This window comes from Filicampus tigris, chromosome 21, assembly GCF_054856515.1.
Source record: "Filicampus tigris isolate MCC_2025a chromosome 21, RoL_Ftig_1.0, whole genome shotgun sequence".
In the NCBI taxonomy this organism is placed as follows: Eukaryota; Metazoa; Chordata; class Actinopteri; order Syngnathiformes; family Syngnathidae; genus Filicampus; species Filicampus tigris.
The window spans coordinates 1839633-1857357 of NC_141237.1; the positions used below are offsets into that span (position 1 = coordinate 1839633).

Sequence of the window (17725 nt, forward strand, 5' to 3'; positions counted from 1 at the left end):
ATCGGCATGGCTTTGCTTACTTGGCTTCAGGGATAATTTTTGGTTACAAAAAGTGAAATATTTTCTCTTTTTCCATTTGATTCTTTTTTTCAGTTCTTTTCTTTTTCATTCCACTTGTTTTTCGGTTTGCGTCAATTTCGGGTAGCGTCTTCTTTGGTTAGCTTGTTCTTGGTTTCCCGCCCTGTTTAGTTAGTGTATTCCTCGGTTCATGTCTTCTTCCTCCGTTTGCTGTTCCTCCTGCTCCCTGAGAAGTTAATTTTTGAGATTTCGTCACAGTTTGTTTTTAAACCGTAAACTCACTCATCCCTACGCACATCTGAACGATATTATTCACAAAATAGCGCGCTCATGAGTTACCCTTCGATTGGTTTCCATTATGCAAACTTTTATATTTTTTTAGCTAATCTTTTGAAGAACACTTCCGTTTACAATTTATATAACAGAGAAACTAAATCTCCAAGCTTGGCATGCAAGAGTAAAACAAAAAGCGTACATTCGCGTCAGAATGCTACATCGATAGGCACGAGTTTCATTTGACTTTTCTAGCAAAACATCCTGTCTGAGCATAATTATAAAAAATAAGAACATCAGCTTCTCATTTAGCAGCACTTTGCAAATAATCCAAAACAACCAGCAGACTCTGCATTTAAATTTTTTAGCAAATATTTTTTACTAGATTAACTTTGTTAGTGTCTGCTTCTTTCACTGCTCAGCGCTAAGTGCGAGTGGACTAAGTATTTTTTTTTCTCTCACCCGATTGGATATTACAGGTACATCGTATTGATTTTCGATATTCACTGATTTTCATTGTTCGGTGTGTGACAGTGACAAAGTTCTACTTTCAGCATCCGATGAAATATTTAGTAATTACATGTTTGTTCAAATGACTATTAATTTTAGTCATCTTAATCTATAGTGTCATTTTTAGTCTGGGCTACGTATAGAATGGTTCATTTAGCTTTTTTGCAAATGCAACATGTTCAGCTTGTAGTGTGTGAGGCACTTGTTTTGAAGTCCTGTACCATTTTGTTCCCTCAGATTTAATTTAGCAGTTTAGACCCTCCTGCATGGCTTGTCTTGTTGTTGAATGAATTGATGATTTATTGAATAATTGATGAAGACCTCTCCGTGTTTGGACTGGTATGCGTCCGCATCTGTTGAGTGCGAAGCAGGCATCGCCCTCCTACGCCTCCCATCAGGAATAAAGCCGAGAGAGGTGAACGAGGCCTCTGCTTAATGAGCTTTGAGTGCACAGCCATGGCAGCTCACCGCGGCGTTTAATTATGCCCGCGCCCATCTATGGCGTACATGCATACATTAGCTTAGCATAGCGACGTGCCCTCGCAAGCGCGGCGGGACGCGGCGTGCTCGACGTGTTCGTTCACATCATCACCTGCAGCTCTCCAGGATAATTAACCGCCGTGCCGCTTACCTGCACCGGCTTTCTAAACGTCTCCTTTGCTTTAGTCGACACAGAAGCAGTGCCGGACCTTTTCGACCGTGAATGTGAGCTGAAAATGAGGCCGCTTTTAGCAAGTTCTCATGACATTTTGTCTCAGATTTAATGTCAATCAAGAGACCTGGGCGCTAAAAAACAACTTAATTTTGATGACACTGTATTCTATGGTGCCTGTTGCAGGGGATGTTGAAATGAAGTAAAGTCAAAGGATTTTGTTTTCTTTCTCTCTTCAAAACAGGAGAGGTGCAAGCTAGTGAAAAACAGGACAACTTTCAACCATCATGTATAGTGAGACGGTGTTATGGGAAGCATTAAAACATGTAGTTGCACAAATGCGACTAGATGATAACGGATACCAGCAAATCAGGGTACTGTATTATACACAGAAAACAACAAATCTTTTTTAGATTGATTTTGAGGGTGCGTATTATACACGGGTGCGTATTATACACAGGGTTTTACGGTAAGCCCTTTAAGTGGAACTGACTGACTGTGAAAACAATGACATTTCGGCCACGCAGGAGTCATCACGGGCCAAAAATATGATGTACCTCTTTTCAATTCACTTTCAACATATTTTCTAAAAAACGTCTCCTTTTGCTTTAGCCGGCACAGACATGTGTTGCACTTGGACCGTGGCTCCCATTCTGCATAGATTCCGGTCTGAGCTGAAAGTGAGGCTTTGAAGCTGTTTCAAAAGTGTCTTTTTTATTTTTTCATAACTGCAGTTCGCCCCCCTCATCCTTACCTCACCCACCGCGTTTGAAGCCTCGTCGCTGACCATTACTCCGAAGGATAGCTGGCGCCCACGAGTGCTGAACCCTTCAGATGTCGTTAGTTGTGATGCATGACATTTAAACGCCTTCCGTTAATTAACGGAGGGTGGAAAAAGTGGCGGGAATGAAATATTTCATCCGACACGTCGGAAGATGGAGTCGTGACATCGTTACCAGCAGCATTCTAATTAAAAATATGCTGTTTAAAAATACACTTTCACTCTCATGGCGGAGGAGGCGTCAAGTCGTTTATTTGCAATTTCCACCTGAAAAGACAAAGCCCGAGGACGAGGGATGCGCCGGGCGATGTTTTCTTGTTGATTGCCGTGCTGCTTTACAGCTAGCGGCTAATGAAGCAAGCCAACAAGGTCACCGGAATGTGCCTTATTTCCTCGCAAAAGGATGTCTCGGTCAAGCTCGCGGTTGTAGCACGCTGAGACCAATTAGATGTCTCTCGTAGCCTAATTAACGCGCCCATAAGGACGGGGTCTTGATTAAACAAACATGCATATACATATTTTCTTCGCATATGACTTCTATTTCTAATGAGCACAGACGCGAGACGGAGCAGCTTGCTTTTTCGCCTTTGCCGGACTCGGCGGGCCCTCGGGCTGACGTTAAAGAACAATCTGCAGTGGCCAACCGAGCATCCTTTAAAGCCTGATCAAGGCTCGGATCTCCTCGCTAAAGTGTAACGGAGGCAACGCCAGTATTAATGGAGTGTTTTGAGTCACTTGCTCCGGCAAAAGCAGAAAGGGAACTGTTTGACTTTGCACTTAATGAGTAGCAGATTCCATCTGCTGCCCATCTTTTGAGTTTGTTTTGAGGCGGCGGGAAAAACACACTCTAAGCGGCGGATGTTTGATTTAAGGACATTCGCAGGGGGAATTACTGCACTGAGGAAGTCGCTTCTTCTCTCTGTGTGTGTGGACGCGCTTGGAGGAGTCTCCGAGTGGCCTCGCTGCTGGTGACTAGACACAAATCTGGTACATTTGAGACCTTTCGGCCCTGTTGGAAAAGAATTATGAGTCAAAAAAAAAAAACAACACGTTTGATTTGCTGGAACCAACACCCTGAATTACCAGTATCGGCCTTATTGCTGTCATGAGGCAACTATTACTGTTGTTGATACAGCTGTTGTTGCTCCTTGTCCCTGCCCTCGCTGACCAAAACATCTTAGGGAACCACGAACCAGTGTCTTGGATTTGCCTTTGAGGATTTTTGCCCATTGGGTCTTGTCGAAATCAGCCAATAGAGAGAGGCTGCGGTGACATCTTGCACGTACCGTCTTGAGGTCTCGCCACAACGTTTCAATTGAAGTAAGGTGTGGACTGCGCCAAACCAGATTGTGTTTCCTCCTTCCCTGGGATGCTTTGGCTCATTGTACAGTTGCATGATTATTTCGATACCAGCTTCCACTCTCAAATGAGAATTAGTGCCTTTTGAAATAATCTGGAGTCGTCAAGGTCCAGAAGCAGTAAAGTAACGCCACACCTTCACGTTTCCACCAGGAGCTTCTGGCCTTTATATGGCGTGTTGGCTTTTCTCCAAACATGGTTGTTTCGATTGTGACCCCAAAAAATGATTCTGAACCTGTCTGTCCAGAGAATGGACTTTTTCAGGACCGCCGAGGCTTGTTCCTGTACTTTCTGGCAACATTGAAGCGAGCAGCTTTGTTCTGTTTTTAAAGCAGAGACTTCTATCTAGCATCCTTCCCAAATGTCATGGTGATTCAGTTTTGGTCTGATTGTAGACTCGTGCATATTTGTCCCAGAGGCTACCAGAGAGGTCTCAAGAGGTGAGATGTGGGTCAGCCTGAACCAATTTTTTTTTTTCTGCTTCCGGGTGACAGTTTGGACGGATGTCCACTTCTTGCCAGAATTGCTGTCAGGTTGAAGGCCCTCCGTATAGGAAATTGTCTTACAGTGGATGGATGGAGCTGATCTTTTGAGAATGGTCTCATTATACTGTATGTGACATTTCTATGAGACTTAGTGTCTGTTGTTTGTTCACATTGCGCAACCAGGTCCAGGAGCCTCAGACGGACCGGCAGCTGATCGAGACGTCACCCGTCCTGCAGAAGCTGACCAACTTCGAGGACTCCATCGGCGTGCTGTTCACGCACGTGCGCCTGCTTGCCCGAGCCTTCACGCTGCGGACGGTGGGATTCAACCACCTCACGCTGTAAGTGCAATCACAAACCACAACCACGATAAGGCCAAGTACAATGGAACACACAGAGAGTATATTTTTCCACTTAGCGTTTTACACAGTATGTAAATGGAGGAAGGATTTGAAACATAATTTTTGTGTAGAGCCAGAATACACGGCCATGCCATCTGCAATTTTCAGCCTCCTGATTGGACGAAAGGCTCTTGAGAGAACGTCTTTTCATGTGGACAGCTATTTTTTTCCCACCACTTTTTGGCTGAGTGGTACTCGACCCCCCGCCCAGCACCGCGTGAAATATGCTTTTCATTCTCGGCGTTGTCCATTTACCTCCGCCACATAATCTCATGTGGCACGTTTATCTCACATTGTCATCATTCTCTCGGTGCACGCGTCTTTGTTGTGTTGATACAGTAAACAAAGTACACTTGTACATTGTGTTTGCCAATGATTACGTCTATGATTATTCACTGTTAATTAACGTTTCCCGGTGAGGCCGCGCTGATTTCAGCATGTTTTTTTTTTGGGGGGGGGCGTGTTTTTCCCCCCAAGCATCATTGTGCGCCAGCTTGTTACCGTGAATGGATTGCGTTGTGTGTTGGAAGACTGAAAACTGATAATGAGACAGTTCACGCTTGTTTATGTTGCAACGGATGCTTAACTCGCCGTGCAGTCCCAACTTTGACAGCTAAAGCAAATTAGCGTTAGCAGCACACCTGAAATCTTATTGGCAGACGGCCGCTCTCCAGTGTAAATTGCTTGTTTTTCTTTACTTTGCTACCCTGACGCTACATGCAACACACCTCAGCAGGATTCACTTCCCGAAAAAGCACAATTTACACGATTAATCTCTGTTCATTAGCTGATTATTTGGCTTGACAAAGTCTTTCGCTTTATTTACTAGTTTTTTTCCCCTTATGGAATTGGCTTTATTTTTTTTTTTGATACCTTGAAAGAGTTTTTCCCCCTGCATTCCTGGTAGCTGAACTATATCACTTCAACATTCTTCCCTGACACCACTTACTACTTTCCTATTAATCCAGCGCTTTGGTAGCAACTTGTGGCATTTTCAATTTCCGCAGAAAAATGGGGGAATTTGTGACTTGTAAACTGCAGATAGGCAGCGGTTCACTGTTTCTTTATGTTCATTAGCACTACATTGGCTCAAGGTAGGTTGACCTAAATAGAGGAAATTTTCTCGGCAGCTGCAAACCTCCCCAAAGAGCAAAGGTTAGCGTAAAGTGGGTCGAGCTGCGAGTGAAAGCGAGCGGAAGATGACGAAGAAGAGGTAGAAGGTGAGAGAAGATGAAGAGAGGTCAGACAATCAGGTAGGCAGCAGATGAGACTGGACGCCGGCTGACCTCCGAACCGCTCGGCTGGCGCAGAGGACAAAGTGACCTAAAAAATGGCAAGTGTGGGAAGTGACCGCGTGGAGAGGCGGACCTTATACTGGGCGCCGTCCTTCCCAGCTCAGCAGCATTGCAACAATTTCACCATCTCGCTCTCCGTCTTGGTCTCCACACAGCGTTTGGATACTTCAATCTAGAACATGGGTTCCAAAATTTTGGGATCCAGGCTTGGGAATTTCTTTTTCCAAGGATGTAGCTATCATGTTTCCCCCTAAAATATCTTTGGAAAAATGTATTTTTTAACGTTTCAGCTGAAACAGTTATGACATAGAAACTTAACCGAATTCAAACCTATTCAATCTTTATCCATCGTCGCTAGCTGACGAACAAAGAGGAGCCAGGTTACAAAAGCAAAGTCGGTGTTGAAAACTTTCCAACCAACCTAGTTTTCTGACCACCTTATACTGAATATGTCTAAACATTAAATAGGATTTCGGCAACTATGCTATTAGGCTCATTATTTGCATTGTACCACAAGGTCACAAGTTTATATTTGCATTGGTTGTTAGCTAATTAGTTTGTCAATGAGTTTCTTTTCCAGCTGATTTGTAGGGTCATGAAAAAAATTAACCCAGGAGCCATTTCCATACATTTGTAGAGCTCAAGGATGAAGCTGTGTGATTTTTCTTTTCTTTTTGTTTTTTTTTTTCTGGTGAAGATTTGATGAAAAATACTTTGCCCATGTTGACAATTAACAGTCAATTACATTTTTGTCAGGATGCCATTAGTTTGCTGGCATCGGGAACCAGTGAGTTAATTTTTCATTTGCTAGTTTTTTCACAAACTAGATTTAGTTTGTTTGTATGCTAGTTCGTTGGTTTGTATCCTAATTTACTTGCTTTTTTGTTCGTTAGTTTTTTAGTTTCCTGTCTCTTAAAGTTTGCTGTATCTGGCAGTAGGCACCCATCTTGCAATGTTTATTACTGCCACCTACAGGGCGGGGGTGGAAGAGCCTCATTATTCGTCAGTGAGATGACATGTTTCAGGTTGCTGGGCCTTGGAGCAAGTCTGTCATCTTTTAGTTTTGACGCGTTACAATTTATCCTCAAAGCGGTCGCTCGCTGTCTTCCTCAGTCTGCTTCCAAAAATGGCGACAATTGCAGCGAGCAGCCTGCTTCCTCCTCTCCTTCGCCCTCCTCCTTCTCTTCTTCTTCTTCTCTTCACCCGAGCTGATGAAGGTGTTTGACATCAAAGGGGGAGCGCCGCGCTTTCCTCGCGTTTCTCCCCTCCAGCTCGCTGCCGCATTGTGCCAGTGAATAAAGGACGACTGTTCACACAGCAAAGCCTTCGCTCTGACCTCCCTTTTCCCTCGCTTCCAACACCTCGTCACTTCCCCCCCTCTCCTTGTTGCTTAGGAAATGTGCTGCTGCTGCTGCTGCTGCTTCGAGAAAACCGCCGCGCCTTCCTCTCCACTCTACTATTAGAGTCAGTTTAGCATGGAAGTGACAAAGTTCCGCCCTCTAAAGTGTGGTCTGCTCCGTTCTTTAATCAGGCCTACCTAGATCAAGAGTCCTGTCGTGCGTTGCAATCATTTCACTTTTTTAATAGTTTTTCTCCCTAAATTGCTTAAAGCGTGTCAACGCAATTTTTTTTTTTTTTCGAGAATATGTTCTTTGCACGCCCACTAGTTGAAACAGGGCATTCTGATAAATATTGCGTTTGTGGAATAAGTGTTAGTGCACCCGTTTTTATCCATCTCTGGGGGCGGCCATTTTGTCTTCTGTCGACTGAAAATGACATCACAACTGCTCACAACGACCAATCACGGCTCAGATTCAGAAAACAGGTCAGCCGTGATTGATCGTTGTGAGCGATTGTGATGTCATTTTCAGTCGACAGAAGACAAAATGGCCGCCCCCAGAGATGGATAAAAACGAGTGCATTTTGTTGCTTAATTTACATTCCACAAACGTAAAATTAATCAGAACGCCGTGTTTCAACTAGTGGGCCTGCTGGGAACTTATTCTTGAAAAAAATGTTTGGGTTGACTTCCGCTTTGAAATGTTTTTATAGATTATAAGTACAATATTACGCAAATAAAAAAATGAAAATTTATCAATTACGTTTATCAAGTGATTAACTAATTACAGTTTAATTAATTCGAAACAATAACGATGAGAATTAATTACTTTATCAAATATTCCCCTTGAGCACATTTCATTTGGATTCTTGATTTGTGTTGAATTGATTTGTTAAAAATAAAAAAAATTATACAGTCAACATTTTTGTGTTTTTTAAAAAATAAATAATTGGTTTGTGAATTCTAATCAAATTAATGTTGAGTAATACAATTCAGAAGAGTGGATAAAACAAAGCATAAGCCTTTCGCTTATGAGAATGGCGACTGCCTCTGTGTGTGTGATTTTGCGAGAACAAATGTCACTGGATGACAGTAAATGTAAAACAAATATTTGAAATTAAATCAAAAATAATTGGAGACCTTCCTCAGACATTGCCAATACGAAGCCCGCGTCTTGAGCACACCCCCAGTGCGAGGCGTGACTCACCAGGGACTTTGATATGATACAAAATAAATCATTTTGAGCTGTTTTTAATTAAAAAAAAATGATGTGGCCCTGAGGAGAAGTCAGTCAATGTTTTTTTTCATTTTCTATTATTAAATATAATAATGGACTTCATCAGACTTAATTGAAGATGTGGCAAGTAAATGGTAAAAGTATTTATTGTCAGATTCAATAGTTAAAAAAAAAAAAAAAGACTCAGTACAATTATTCAATTATTCATACAAATGCGGAGGGGAGTGTGTGCTACGCCTTCTTTTCTGAGGTAAACAGAGAAAAACCTCATTTGCAGGGGACTAAATGAATCCAAAATCGGGCCTCAATTATATAATGGACATCATTTAAATATGATTGACACGTTTACACTTCTAATGCCCGTCCCTCGCCAGCCAACTAGCTCGGTTTTCCCCCAACCTTTATCTAACCAAGAAAAATGTCATGGCACACCACAAAACAAATAGTGACAAAAATGCATATATAGTAAACCCATAATTAAAGCCCCCCCAAAAACCCCTCCCCTCTGGTTTGCTGCATTGTGACGGCTCTTTCAAGACCTGCAGAAATATTGATAGACTCTTTTCTTTCTCTTTTTCCTGTTCTTTACTCATCAGCAGTACAATGTGGGTCGGTTTACCAAAGATGTCAGTTTCTGACAAAACAAAGCCAATAAAGGAAGCTTTTGGTGAAAAGCAGACCAGTGAGTTTCCCACTCATATTTTGTGCTTTTGTGACAACCCCAAGTGTAAAACAAGACTGAGGAAAATAATATTGACGGCAAAAATAATTTACTGGCAGATATGCAACTAAGAAACGGCCGTGAGCGACGCTGACTCAGCGCATGACTCCAGTTGAACATCGGCGGCTTTTTTTATGCAGCCTTCATAATCTGTTTGTACCAATATATACAAATACTTTGTCTGGATGTGAGTTGCCTAAACTTCCAACGTAAATGAATTGACGAGCCAGATTCACCACCTACTCTCCTTCTGTTCTGATTGATCTCGAATCCAAAGCGATGCAATGCTTCCATCTACTGGCATCTGTTCATCATTGCAGTTATGTACACGCGTGACCCTCTTCCACGCCCACCCGTTGGAAAATGACGAATATGGTCGTCGCTGGCAGTAAACGGCAGGATTCCAGTTGATGACTTAAGTGAATGTTTAGTAAATGAGTTAATTGTTCTGCTGTCAGGATGCGTTGCGGGCATTGATAGATCAATGAACTTTAGATGCATTATTTATCATAAATGAATAATAATTCTCAGACCAATTAGGCGAAGTTGAATCATTCCCCGCGGCGCACGTCATGATGTGTCTCGGCACAGTGCTTGGCGATGACTGAAGTAGCTCTCACGTTTGGACAGCTGATAAAAGGCGTAGGTACAAGAAAGCCAACAACAACCTCCCGACATGTTTCTCTCTCTCTGATGTCAGCCTCCTCTTCCTCTCACCCTCGCCTTCCTTCCCGCCAGCGGCTGACACGGGCGGATGGACGGCTGCTGTGCTGCTGTCTGCAAGCTACCTTACATCCACAATGCTGATCTTTGGCTGTGTGCTGAATGTTTGGTCAGTCCAGCAGCGGCAGTAGCAGGCTGCACGTCCACCCCGCCCGCTTGTGAAGCTCGCTGCCAGACGTCTTCCTTTTCCGGAATTGTTCAAAAGCAGGAGGTTGTTCTCGCTGGCCCGCTGCTTTCATGGACTTTCTTTCTGTAATCACCTCCCCCAGTCTGCTGTGGACTTGAATTCAAATTCAGAAGAAGTTTTTCCACAAGAAGTCTGCGAGTCGGCTGGGTTTGCCCAAAAGACCAGCCAATTAGTCACATTGCTCGTTTATGACTGTTGCCGATTGAATCCGTGTGTGGTCTCCGTCCGTCTCATGTTGCAGGGGCCATAACCAGAGGATGGAGTTCCTGGGGGATTCCATCATGCAGCTGGTGGCCACCGAGTATCTTTTCATCCACTTCCCGGACCACCACGAGGGACACCTGACGGTAAGAGCGCCACCTGTTTGCTTCTTTCTGAGCATCGTACACTTTACGGTGGAAATTTCAGGGGGAAATGGCGTCACCCGGTTAACACTTCAGCGAGCGTAAACGCATTAACTCACCATGTGTGTTTTGATTTTTCTCCAGCTTATGTATTTATTTTTTTTTTCCTCTGCAGCAGCAGTTGAAAATGGTCGGTTCCAAAATGGATCGGCCTTGCCCTCATGGCCTGCTTTTTTTATATTCTGGAGTGTGGGCTGACACAAAGCATCCCAAACGCAACTTCATCGAGTGTTTTCCTGTTGACTAAGCGACACTCTGCGTCACCGTGCCCGTTTATCGGAGGGAAGCATTTCGGAAGCTTTTGTGCTTATTTGTTGACTGCCAACGTTCAATAAGCTGCAATGGAGCCAAAGTTCCAAGTGGCTGCCCTTTAATAAAGATGTTGAGAAACACCGTAGGACCCGAGATGGAAATGGTTGCGAGGTTATGAAAATTGCGGCTTCCCCTTACGAACAATAAGCTTTCTTCCCCTCCTACCTTCCTTGTCATCTTTCATACGCCATCAAGAGTCGTTTGATCTTCATTTAGTTACTCTGCGTAAAATGTGTTTTTTTGTTGACATTTTTGGGTGTTTGGAACGGGTATTTAAATTGACATTTTGGGAACTATTGCTTCGCTTTTTGTACAATTCTGATTCAGGGAGACTATTTTGAATAGATTAATCCTGAAAATCAAGGTTCCACTGTTCAGCTGTTCCTTTCGGAAATGCAGTTTTTTGTTCAAAGCACTTTGTAAGCACGAGCAAGGCGACTAGCTTGGAAGCACATACCTCGTGTCAGATTTTTCAACGTGGATAAATGACTGCGTTTGCAACGCATAAATGTCTATGGCAATGATCGGCGCCATTGTGATTGCTTTTCACTCGGTCGTAAGTCAAATGATTACTCTCATGTTGTCTGTTTCTTAGCACGAATAAGACTCTCTAGTCGCCCAAAATATAGAGAAGTCGCAACGTTGGCAACGCCGAACAGAAATGTTGATGGTGTAAGCGCCATACGTCTGTGAGAAAATGCTTTGAGTTATGGGAACCGCCAGAAAAAAGATTTTTATTGTTCCATTGATCCAATTGGGCAAGTATTTGCAATGTTTGCTCACAGGCTACGTGCCAGAGATCCAAAAGCTTTTTTTTTTTTTTTTTTTTCAAACAACCTTTATCAGAGATCCAAAAGTCACTCTGTTGATGCCGTTCCTGATGACATCACATCCCGGCAGTGTAAAAGGCAAACCTACCCTTCATGTCGTTCCACACGTGAAGACATTTGGTCTCCAGATGTGCCACAAATGTCTCGGCAGCCGTCGGGCGCTTTTTTCTTTTTTGCGCAATGATGGATACGTTGAACTTTCCGTCAGACATTTGCAACCACAGGGGTCTGTTTAGCTTTGAAATCACCTGTCACCTGCGCTCTTTTTACATGCGCGCATTTGTTGATCTCCTTGCAGCTTTTTGTGATGCCTTTGCTCACTTCTCTACTTCCTGTCAGTCTTTTCAGTCTAAAATTGTCAGTCAGGTAAGTGTTCTTCCTCCCCAGCAGGCGATGTTTACTTTACTGCGCCTCGTCAATTGTCGCGGGACACAAGCCTCCCAAGGTTTGCAGCCGCGCGTCTTTGTCGGCACGTTTTGGCTGCCGAGGCTGTCAAGTGTCTACGAGAGAAAGCCGACCGCCTAGTCTTCGCAGCACAAAAGCGAGCAATCGCACCTTTCGAAAGGCGCGAGGCCATTTTTTTTTCTATTATTATTTCTTTTTTTTTTTTTTTCCCCCTCCTCCTTTTTCTGGCAAGCGTCAGCGTTTCTCTTTTCGCTCTCACGACGATGCCGACTATCGGCTGCGGCGTTTGAAGTGGGCTGAAAGCAGCGCGCAAGATGGATCCCCGTCGAAAGATGGAAAAAGGCGTGACGTCAGCCGTGTTGAAAGAGCTGCATTAAGAGGCCCGATAGCCGCAGCCAAGTCACCCCGATCGAGATAAGCTACATCTGAAATGGATTTCAATAAAAGCGCCTATTCAACTAGTGCGTGTGCGCGCGAGACATAGCGGGAGAGCTTCACATCATCTTGCATTCTGTTTGCTCCCCCGCTGCCTCCCTGCACCCTCCCTCTGTGTATGCATCTTGCAGCTATATTTAACATGTTTGTGTTTTTTCCTTTTGGGGACGGGGATGTTGTACCTCAACAGGCGGAACACAACGCCATCCGCTCTGCCGCTAGTCAAGCATGCAATATTTACCAGAGCGACTCGCAATCTCCCCGAAACATTTACTGACGAATTACCATTTCTGTCCGTGATGAATTATTTCACGTTGTGCATTATTCGGCTGTTCCGGCGCGTGCTTTTTCCAATTCGGAAGCTGGTTTGTACCAAAACCTGGCGCGCGCTTACGTTGCAATCTGCTTTTGTGTGCCAAGCTGGCGGGAAATTTTCCAGAATTCAGCCCAAGTTGGTAAAGACACGCTTTGAAATAAATAAGCAATTGCAATGTGCATTCAGCTATGCCCACACCCCAAAGAATAAATCTCCCCGTCAGATAGTCCTCAGGTGTGGCAACTACAGAGCGCCTCGTTGTTGACCGTGAGTGTGCACGTCACCCAGAGAAAGACACAAGAGTTGGGGAGGATGTATTTGTATAAGTTGGATTTGACAGTCAGCAGGTGGACTGGGGTTCGGGCAGGTGTGGCCACTTAAGAGGGCCTTGTTGTTGGCCACGAGTGCACACACGTCAACCGCAAAAAGATAGAAGAGCGAGGAGGGGGAAGATTTTCTTAAAAATCCGACTTGGACAGCCTGCATCTGGACAAGCGCTTCGGGCTGGTGCGGCTCCTTTAGAGCGCCATGTTGTCCGGTGCGAGTGATAGGTTGGACGTATTTTTGCAGCTCAAACATGTAATGTATAGGCGGCGTCAGGAAGATTCTAGATGACGGAGCACCCATTTTTACAGGTCATATTACTGCTACGTGATTGACAGTTGACAGGTGTGCGGAACATCGTTTCAGCACGTCCAGCAGACACGCCCGCAGAACTGAGAGGATGGCTTTGTTTTCACCTTTTTGAAGCCTCATTTTATGGCCCAGCAATCAGAAGAAGGATCAGCACCTTCGTACATAGCGCCCGAAAAGATGCCTATATTAGAGTCATCCATTATTCATGACCAAATTAAGGGACAAGGAGCCTTTTTCAGCAGTCCCCTAAGTTATTCCAAGTAAATAAAATCCTGCATTTAATTCATTCTCGGCACCGCGCCTGCACAGCCTTTGCTCGAATCGGAGTCGCTTTGTCGTAATTGCCTTGACATTTTACACCACTGCAAATTGGACAGCAGCAGCGTGCAAGATTGAAAATCTCAAAGAATCTGAAATATTTGCGTTCGTACTTGGCTCATCTGGCAATGAGCGTGAGCAGAAAGAGCGGCGGCAGCGTCAGTGACAACTGGAAAGAAATCATAAACACGATGCATATGCAGATGCATGGATGATGCAAACTGTATATGAATACATAGGTTCTAGTATACAGTTGATGTGAAGCGGCAATAACGATCATGTTCATGTAACCACTGCCAGCTATTAATTTTTCCTTTAAAAAGATTGCAGTCATGTGATTACTTCAGCGTCCTTTGCGGTCCTTGTGAGTGTTTTCATTTTGTGTTTGGCTGCTCGTCCCGTTTAATAAATGATTGAAGTTGCTGATGTATAAAATGACATTGTGGCTCGCAACGCAGAGCAAAACATCCACCAAGTGACTTCTCGTAATTGAAAATTGTAAGTTTGGGTCCCTTGTACGTCAGGGCGCCACTTTTAGTTTAGCAGTCAACCGCATGTGCCACTTGTAGTTACAACTGTGTGTTTGTGGTAGCTCCTGCGCAGCTCGCTGGTCAACAACCGCACGCAGGCCAAAGTGGCGGTGGAGCTGGGCATGCAGGACTTCGCCATCACCAACGACAAAACCAAGCGGCCCGTGGCGCTCCGGACCAAGACGCTGGCCGACTTGCTGGAGTGTACGTACACACAAACACACACAATAGAAGGCCTGTTTTTTTTGTTTTTTTTCCCTGCGTCTTTTAGTCCAGTGCAGCCAATATATGCACAAAATATTTTCCTTTTGTAAATCTAACAGGTGCATCTTATATTCAGGTGCGCTCACTAGTTGGGAAAATTCTGTAGTTCCTATGCCAAGCGCCGGTAGTGCCGCCACACGGCAACAGCGGCCCTGAAGATCAAAGCTCGGATGTGTCAAACTTATATAAGGCGTGCTCGTTTAGCTGTCGGTTGATAGCAGCTTTGCTGTTGCAATATGTCTCTGAAGGTGTCACCGTTTTCAATAACTCGCATCTCATTGATTACAGCGGATTAATATTGATTGTGTGCATACGCACAGACGCCAGCCGTTGAAATAAGCACAGCTCGACACTTTTGGAAGCAAAAAAAAAAAAAAAAACTTTGCCAGCGACAACTTTTCTCCATCATGTCTTGAAGGCTTCAACGCGTCTGCATTCAATAGCTTTTAATTAAATAGCTCGTTATTGCTCAATATTTTCTTTTCCAATCCGCCGTTCTTGGAGTGTGACTCAAAACCATTTGGCTGGCACAATAAACAAGATGCGGCGAGTGATTCACGGACAAACAAGTGCCCAATTTAGGCTGCTGACGAGACGCGTCGTTAAATCTTCATTTTTACTGCTCGCGTGTGGGACTTACGTCATGTCAACACGCTCATTAGTTGGATTGCTTCCCTTTACAATTGTGCAAACGACTGCATGGAAAGAGCAATCACACAAATGATGTGCTGTCTAAAAATACTTTGTCTTTATTGTGTTCATTTGCTGACGCGCTCTTATTTGATTCCCAGTCCAAAACACTTAATGCTCCCCACACTTTGGAACATTTCATCTTGCCATGTCAAACCTATACTTACGTGTTGTCGGGTCCCTGCAAAAGGCACGACAGTATTCAAATCAAAGTTCTTCTTAGTTTGACTGCTCTGCACCCGCATCGATACGGCAGCAAATGCGGTTTAGGTCGCTGTTTGATTTTGTGCCGTGTTACTAAACATTTCAAAATCAGCAACAAATCAATATCTTTTCGTGGTCAAATTCTGCATGAAAATGTCCTTTTTGTCATCAATTACCTCAATTGGAAATTGTTGCGGTTTTCATCAAACTTACCACCGTATCATGATACGACAGATATCTTGGGGGGGGAAATACACAATTTCCACTTGTATCATGATACTGTACGATCGGTATGGTTGGGAAAATATTCTGAACATGTTGTGTCACGAGTTACTCTGCCTTTCCCCCGTCTTCTATTTATTTATTTGTTGTGATGTGGTTTTCTTTCAGTTCAGCAAACCCAACTGTATCATGATACCGCTGTTACCGAAAGTTTCGCAACAGTACTCTGTTGTGATTTTCCCTGATTCCCAGCCCTGATATCTCTGAATATATCGATTATCGTACAAAGATATTGGTTTGCATAAAACAGCCGTAGCGTGATACTGATCTCCATTGTTGGAAGACGTTCATATGCGATTTCATCCAGATCCAGTGTGTATAGATGGCGGTGTATGCAGTATCATTTCTTTTTTTTAGAATTGGTAGTGGAGTGGAGAGCTCCAAGGAGAGTGGTCATCATCAAGTGCTTGCAGCATGCTGAGAATCAATCTCTGGGCGAGGGCGGCGAGAGAGAAAGTTGCCATCAGTGATGCAGGAAAAGATAAAAACAAAACACCTCCCATCGTTTGCCTTTCAGATTGCGCCGTCGGGCCGCCATGGTAATTGGCAGCGCGGGAAGGAGGCGAGGGTCAGCTCGGAAAAAGGAAGCACGCCTCTTCTCCGCATACGAGCGGCGGCGCCCCGCGGCGGCGGCGGCCCCGCCTCAAATATTACCCATCGTTCCTCTCTGGGGCGCCTAATGGCTAGATGCAGCTTCCTTTTCAAATAGGCCGCACACTTAGACTCATCTTATATCTCTTTTTCACTTTTGACTTCTCTACGCGCATGAAACTTAAATTGTATTTCAGGCAAGAGTTTAGCCTGGGTTGTTTGCAGAAGTTACAGAGAGTCTTCGCCACGTGCGTATTTACATGTCCATGCTCATTTCTGGTGCATTCTTCCAAAATCAAATCATCCGTATGCCATATATTTTTTAAGGGTAAGATTCAGTGAGTTTAAATGATCTTCAACAGTTTTGGGATCGTAGTTTTGTGCTATACTGATTAGTAAATGGAAATAATCGCGTATGCGTACGGTGGGTGTGAAGGGGGCATCAGTTGCTCGCGGTTTTTAAAAAAACATTTATTCTGGCAAATGGCAAAACGGGTTTACTGTAGCAAAATAGAAAATCCAAAATCCAAGACAATCAGTCATTGGTGGCTCATTTCCTCAACCGTTTCTATTGCAGCGCCTCAGTAGTGAAACACCGCATTGTAGCAGTTATGATGTCATACGTTTTTCGGCCGAACGTGGCCCGAAATTCACGGGAATTTCCGGGATAATATCTGTAAGAAATGTCCTGTCTATCTTGCAGCCTTCATCGCGGCACTCTACATTGATAAGGACCTGGAATTTGTTCACACCTTCATGAACGTCTGCTTCTTCCCTCGACTGAAGGTGAGCACCTATTGATAGCCTTCCACCGATGGCGCCTGATCAATGAGCCGCTGAGAGAGACCAATTGGATGCAGGATGTGGGGAGGGGGGGGGGGGCTTAATGGCGCTGGCCTAATGGCGCGCATTGACGCAAAGGCTCCGTGTGGTGCTGAGATCGCTATTTTAGTCATCCTCAACGGGGATCGCGGCGGTGTCGGGAATCTGCCGTTGGCTCGTTAGTCGCCTTTTTTACCATTGATTCAGAAGACGGCTTCACGTGTGGCGGAAGACGAAACGCTTTTTCGCTGTACTTTGTACTAACCTTAACCTTGTCTCAAGTAACTGTTTCAAAAAATCAAAGTCATTCACCGTATTTTTGGGACTACAAGTCGCACCTTTGGCTAGTCCTGCGACTCATACTCAGGTGATTATATTCAAATTGGAGCTGAGTCTGGCAAGCAAAATCCCCGTTCCCTAACTGTGTAGACTTTCTTTTGGCGGTGGGCAAAATCTTTTGGTGCATTACCAGCGGTGGATATAAAGCGGCGGTAATGCACCGAAAGTAGAGGAAGAAATGGAAGAATTATGATTCTAGTTCAGAAAAGTCCGTTTAAACTAAAAAGTTCCATCCAATTGGAACTCGTTTGCTGCCGGCAGCAGGGGCGCGTTCGGACATTCACTTTGATTCACTCGTCGTTCTGACCCAGTGTTGGAGCCCAAAATTAGCTGATATAGGTCATGTTGTTGTTTCTAATGTACTAC

General features: G+C 44.2%; 1 protein-coding gene across 3 annotated transcripts in view; it reads left to right on the forward strand.

Annotated features, from left to right (window-relative positions):
• The window catches only part of drosha (drosha ribonuclease III), a 78646-nt gene that overhangs the window by 50938 nt on the left and 9983 nt on the right, over nt 1–17725 (forward strand). For all 3 annotated transcript variants that reach the window (XM_086020133.1, XM_086020134.1, XM_086020135.1), the window contains 4 exons: nt 4262–4419; nt 10223–10328; nt 14230–14371; nt 16902–16984. In XM_086020133.1, the coding sequence (XP_085876259.1) occupies nt 4262–4419; nt 10223–10328; nt 14230–14371; nt 16902–16984 (489 nt within the window). The remainder of the gene's footprint in view (nt 1–4261; nt 4420–10222; nt 10329–14229; nt 14372–16901; nt 16985–17725) is intronic.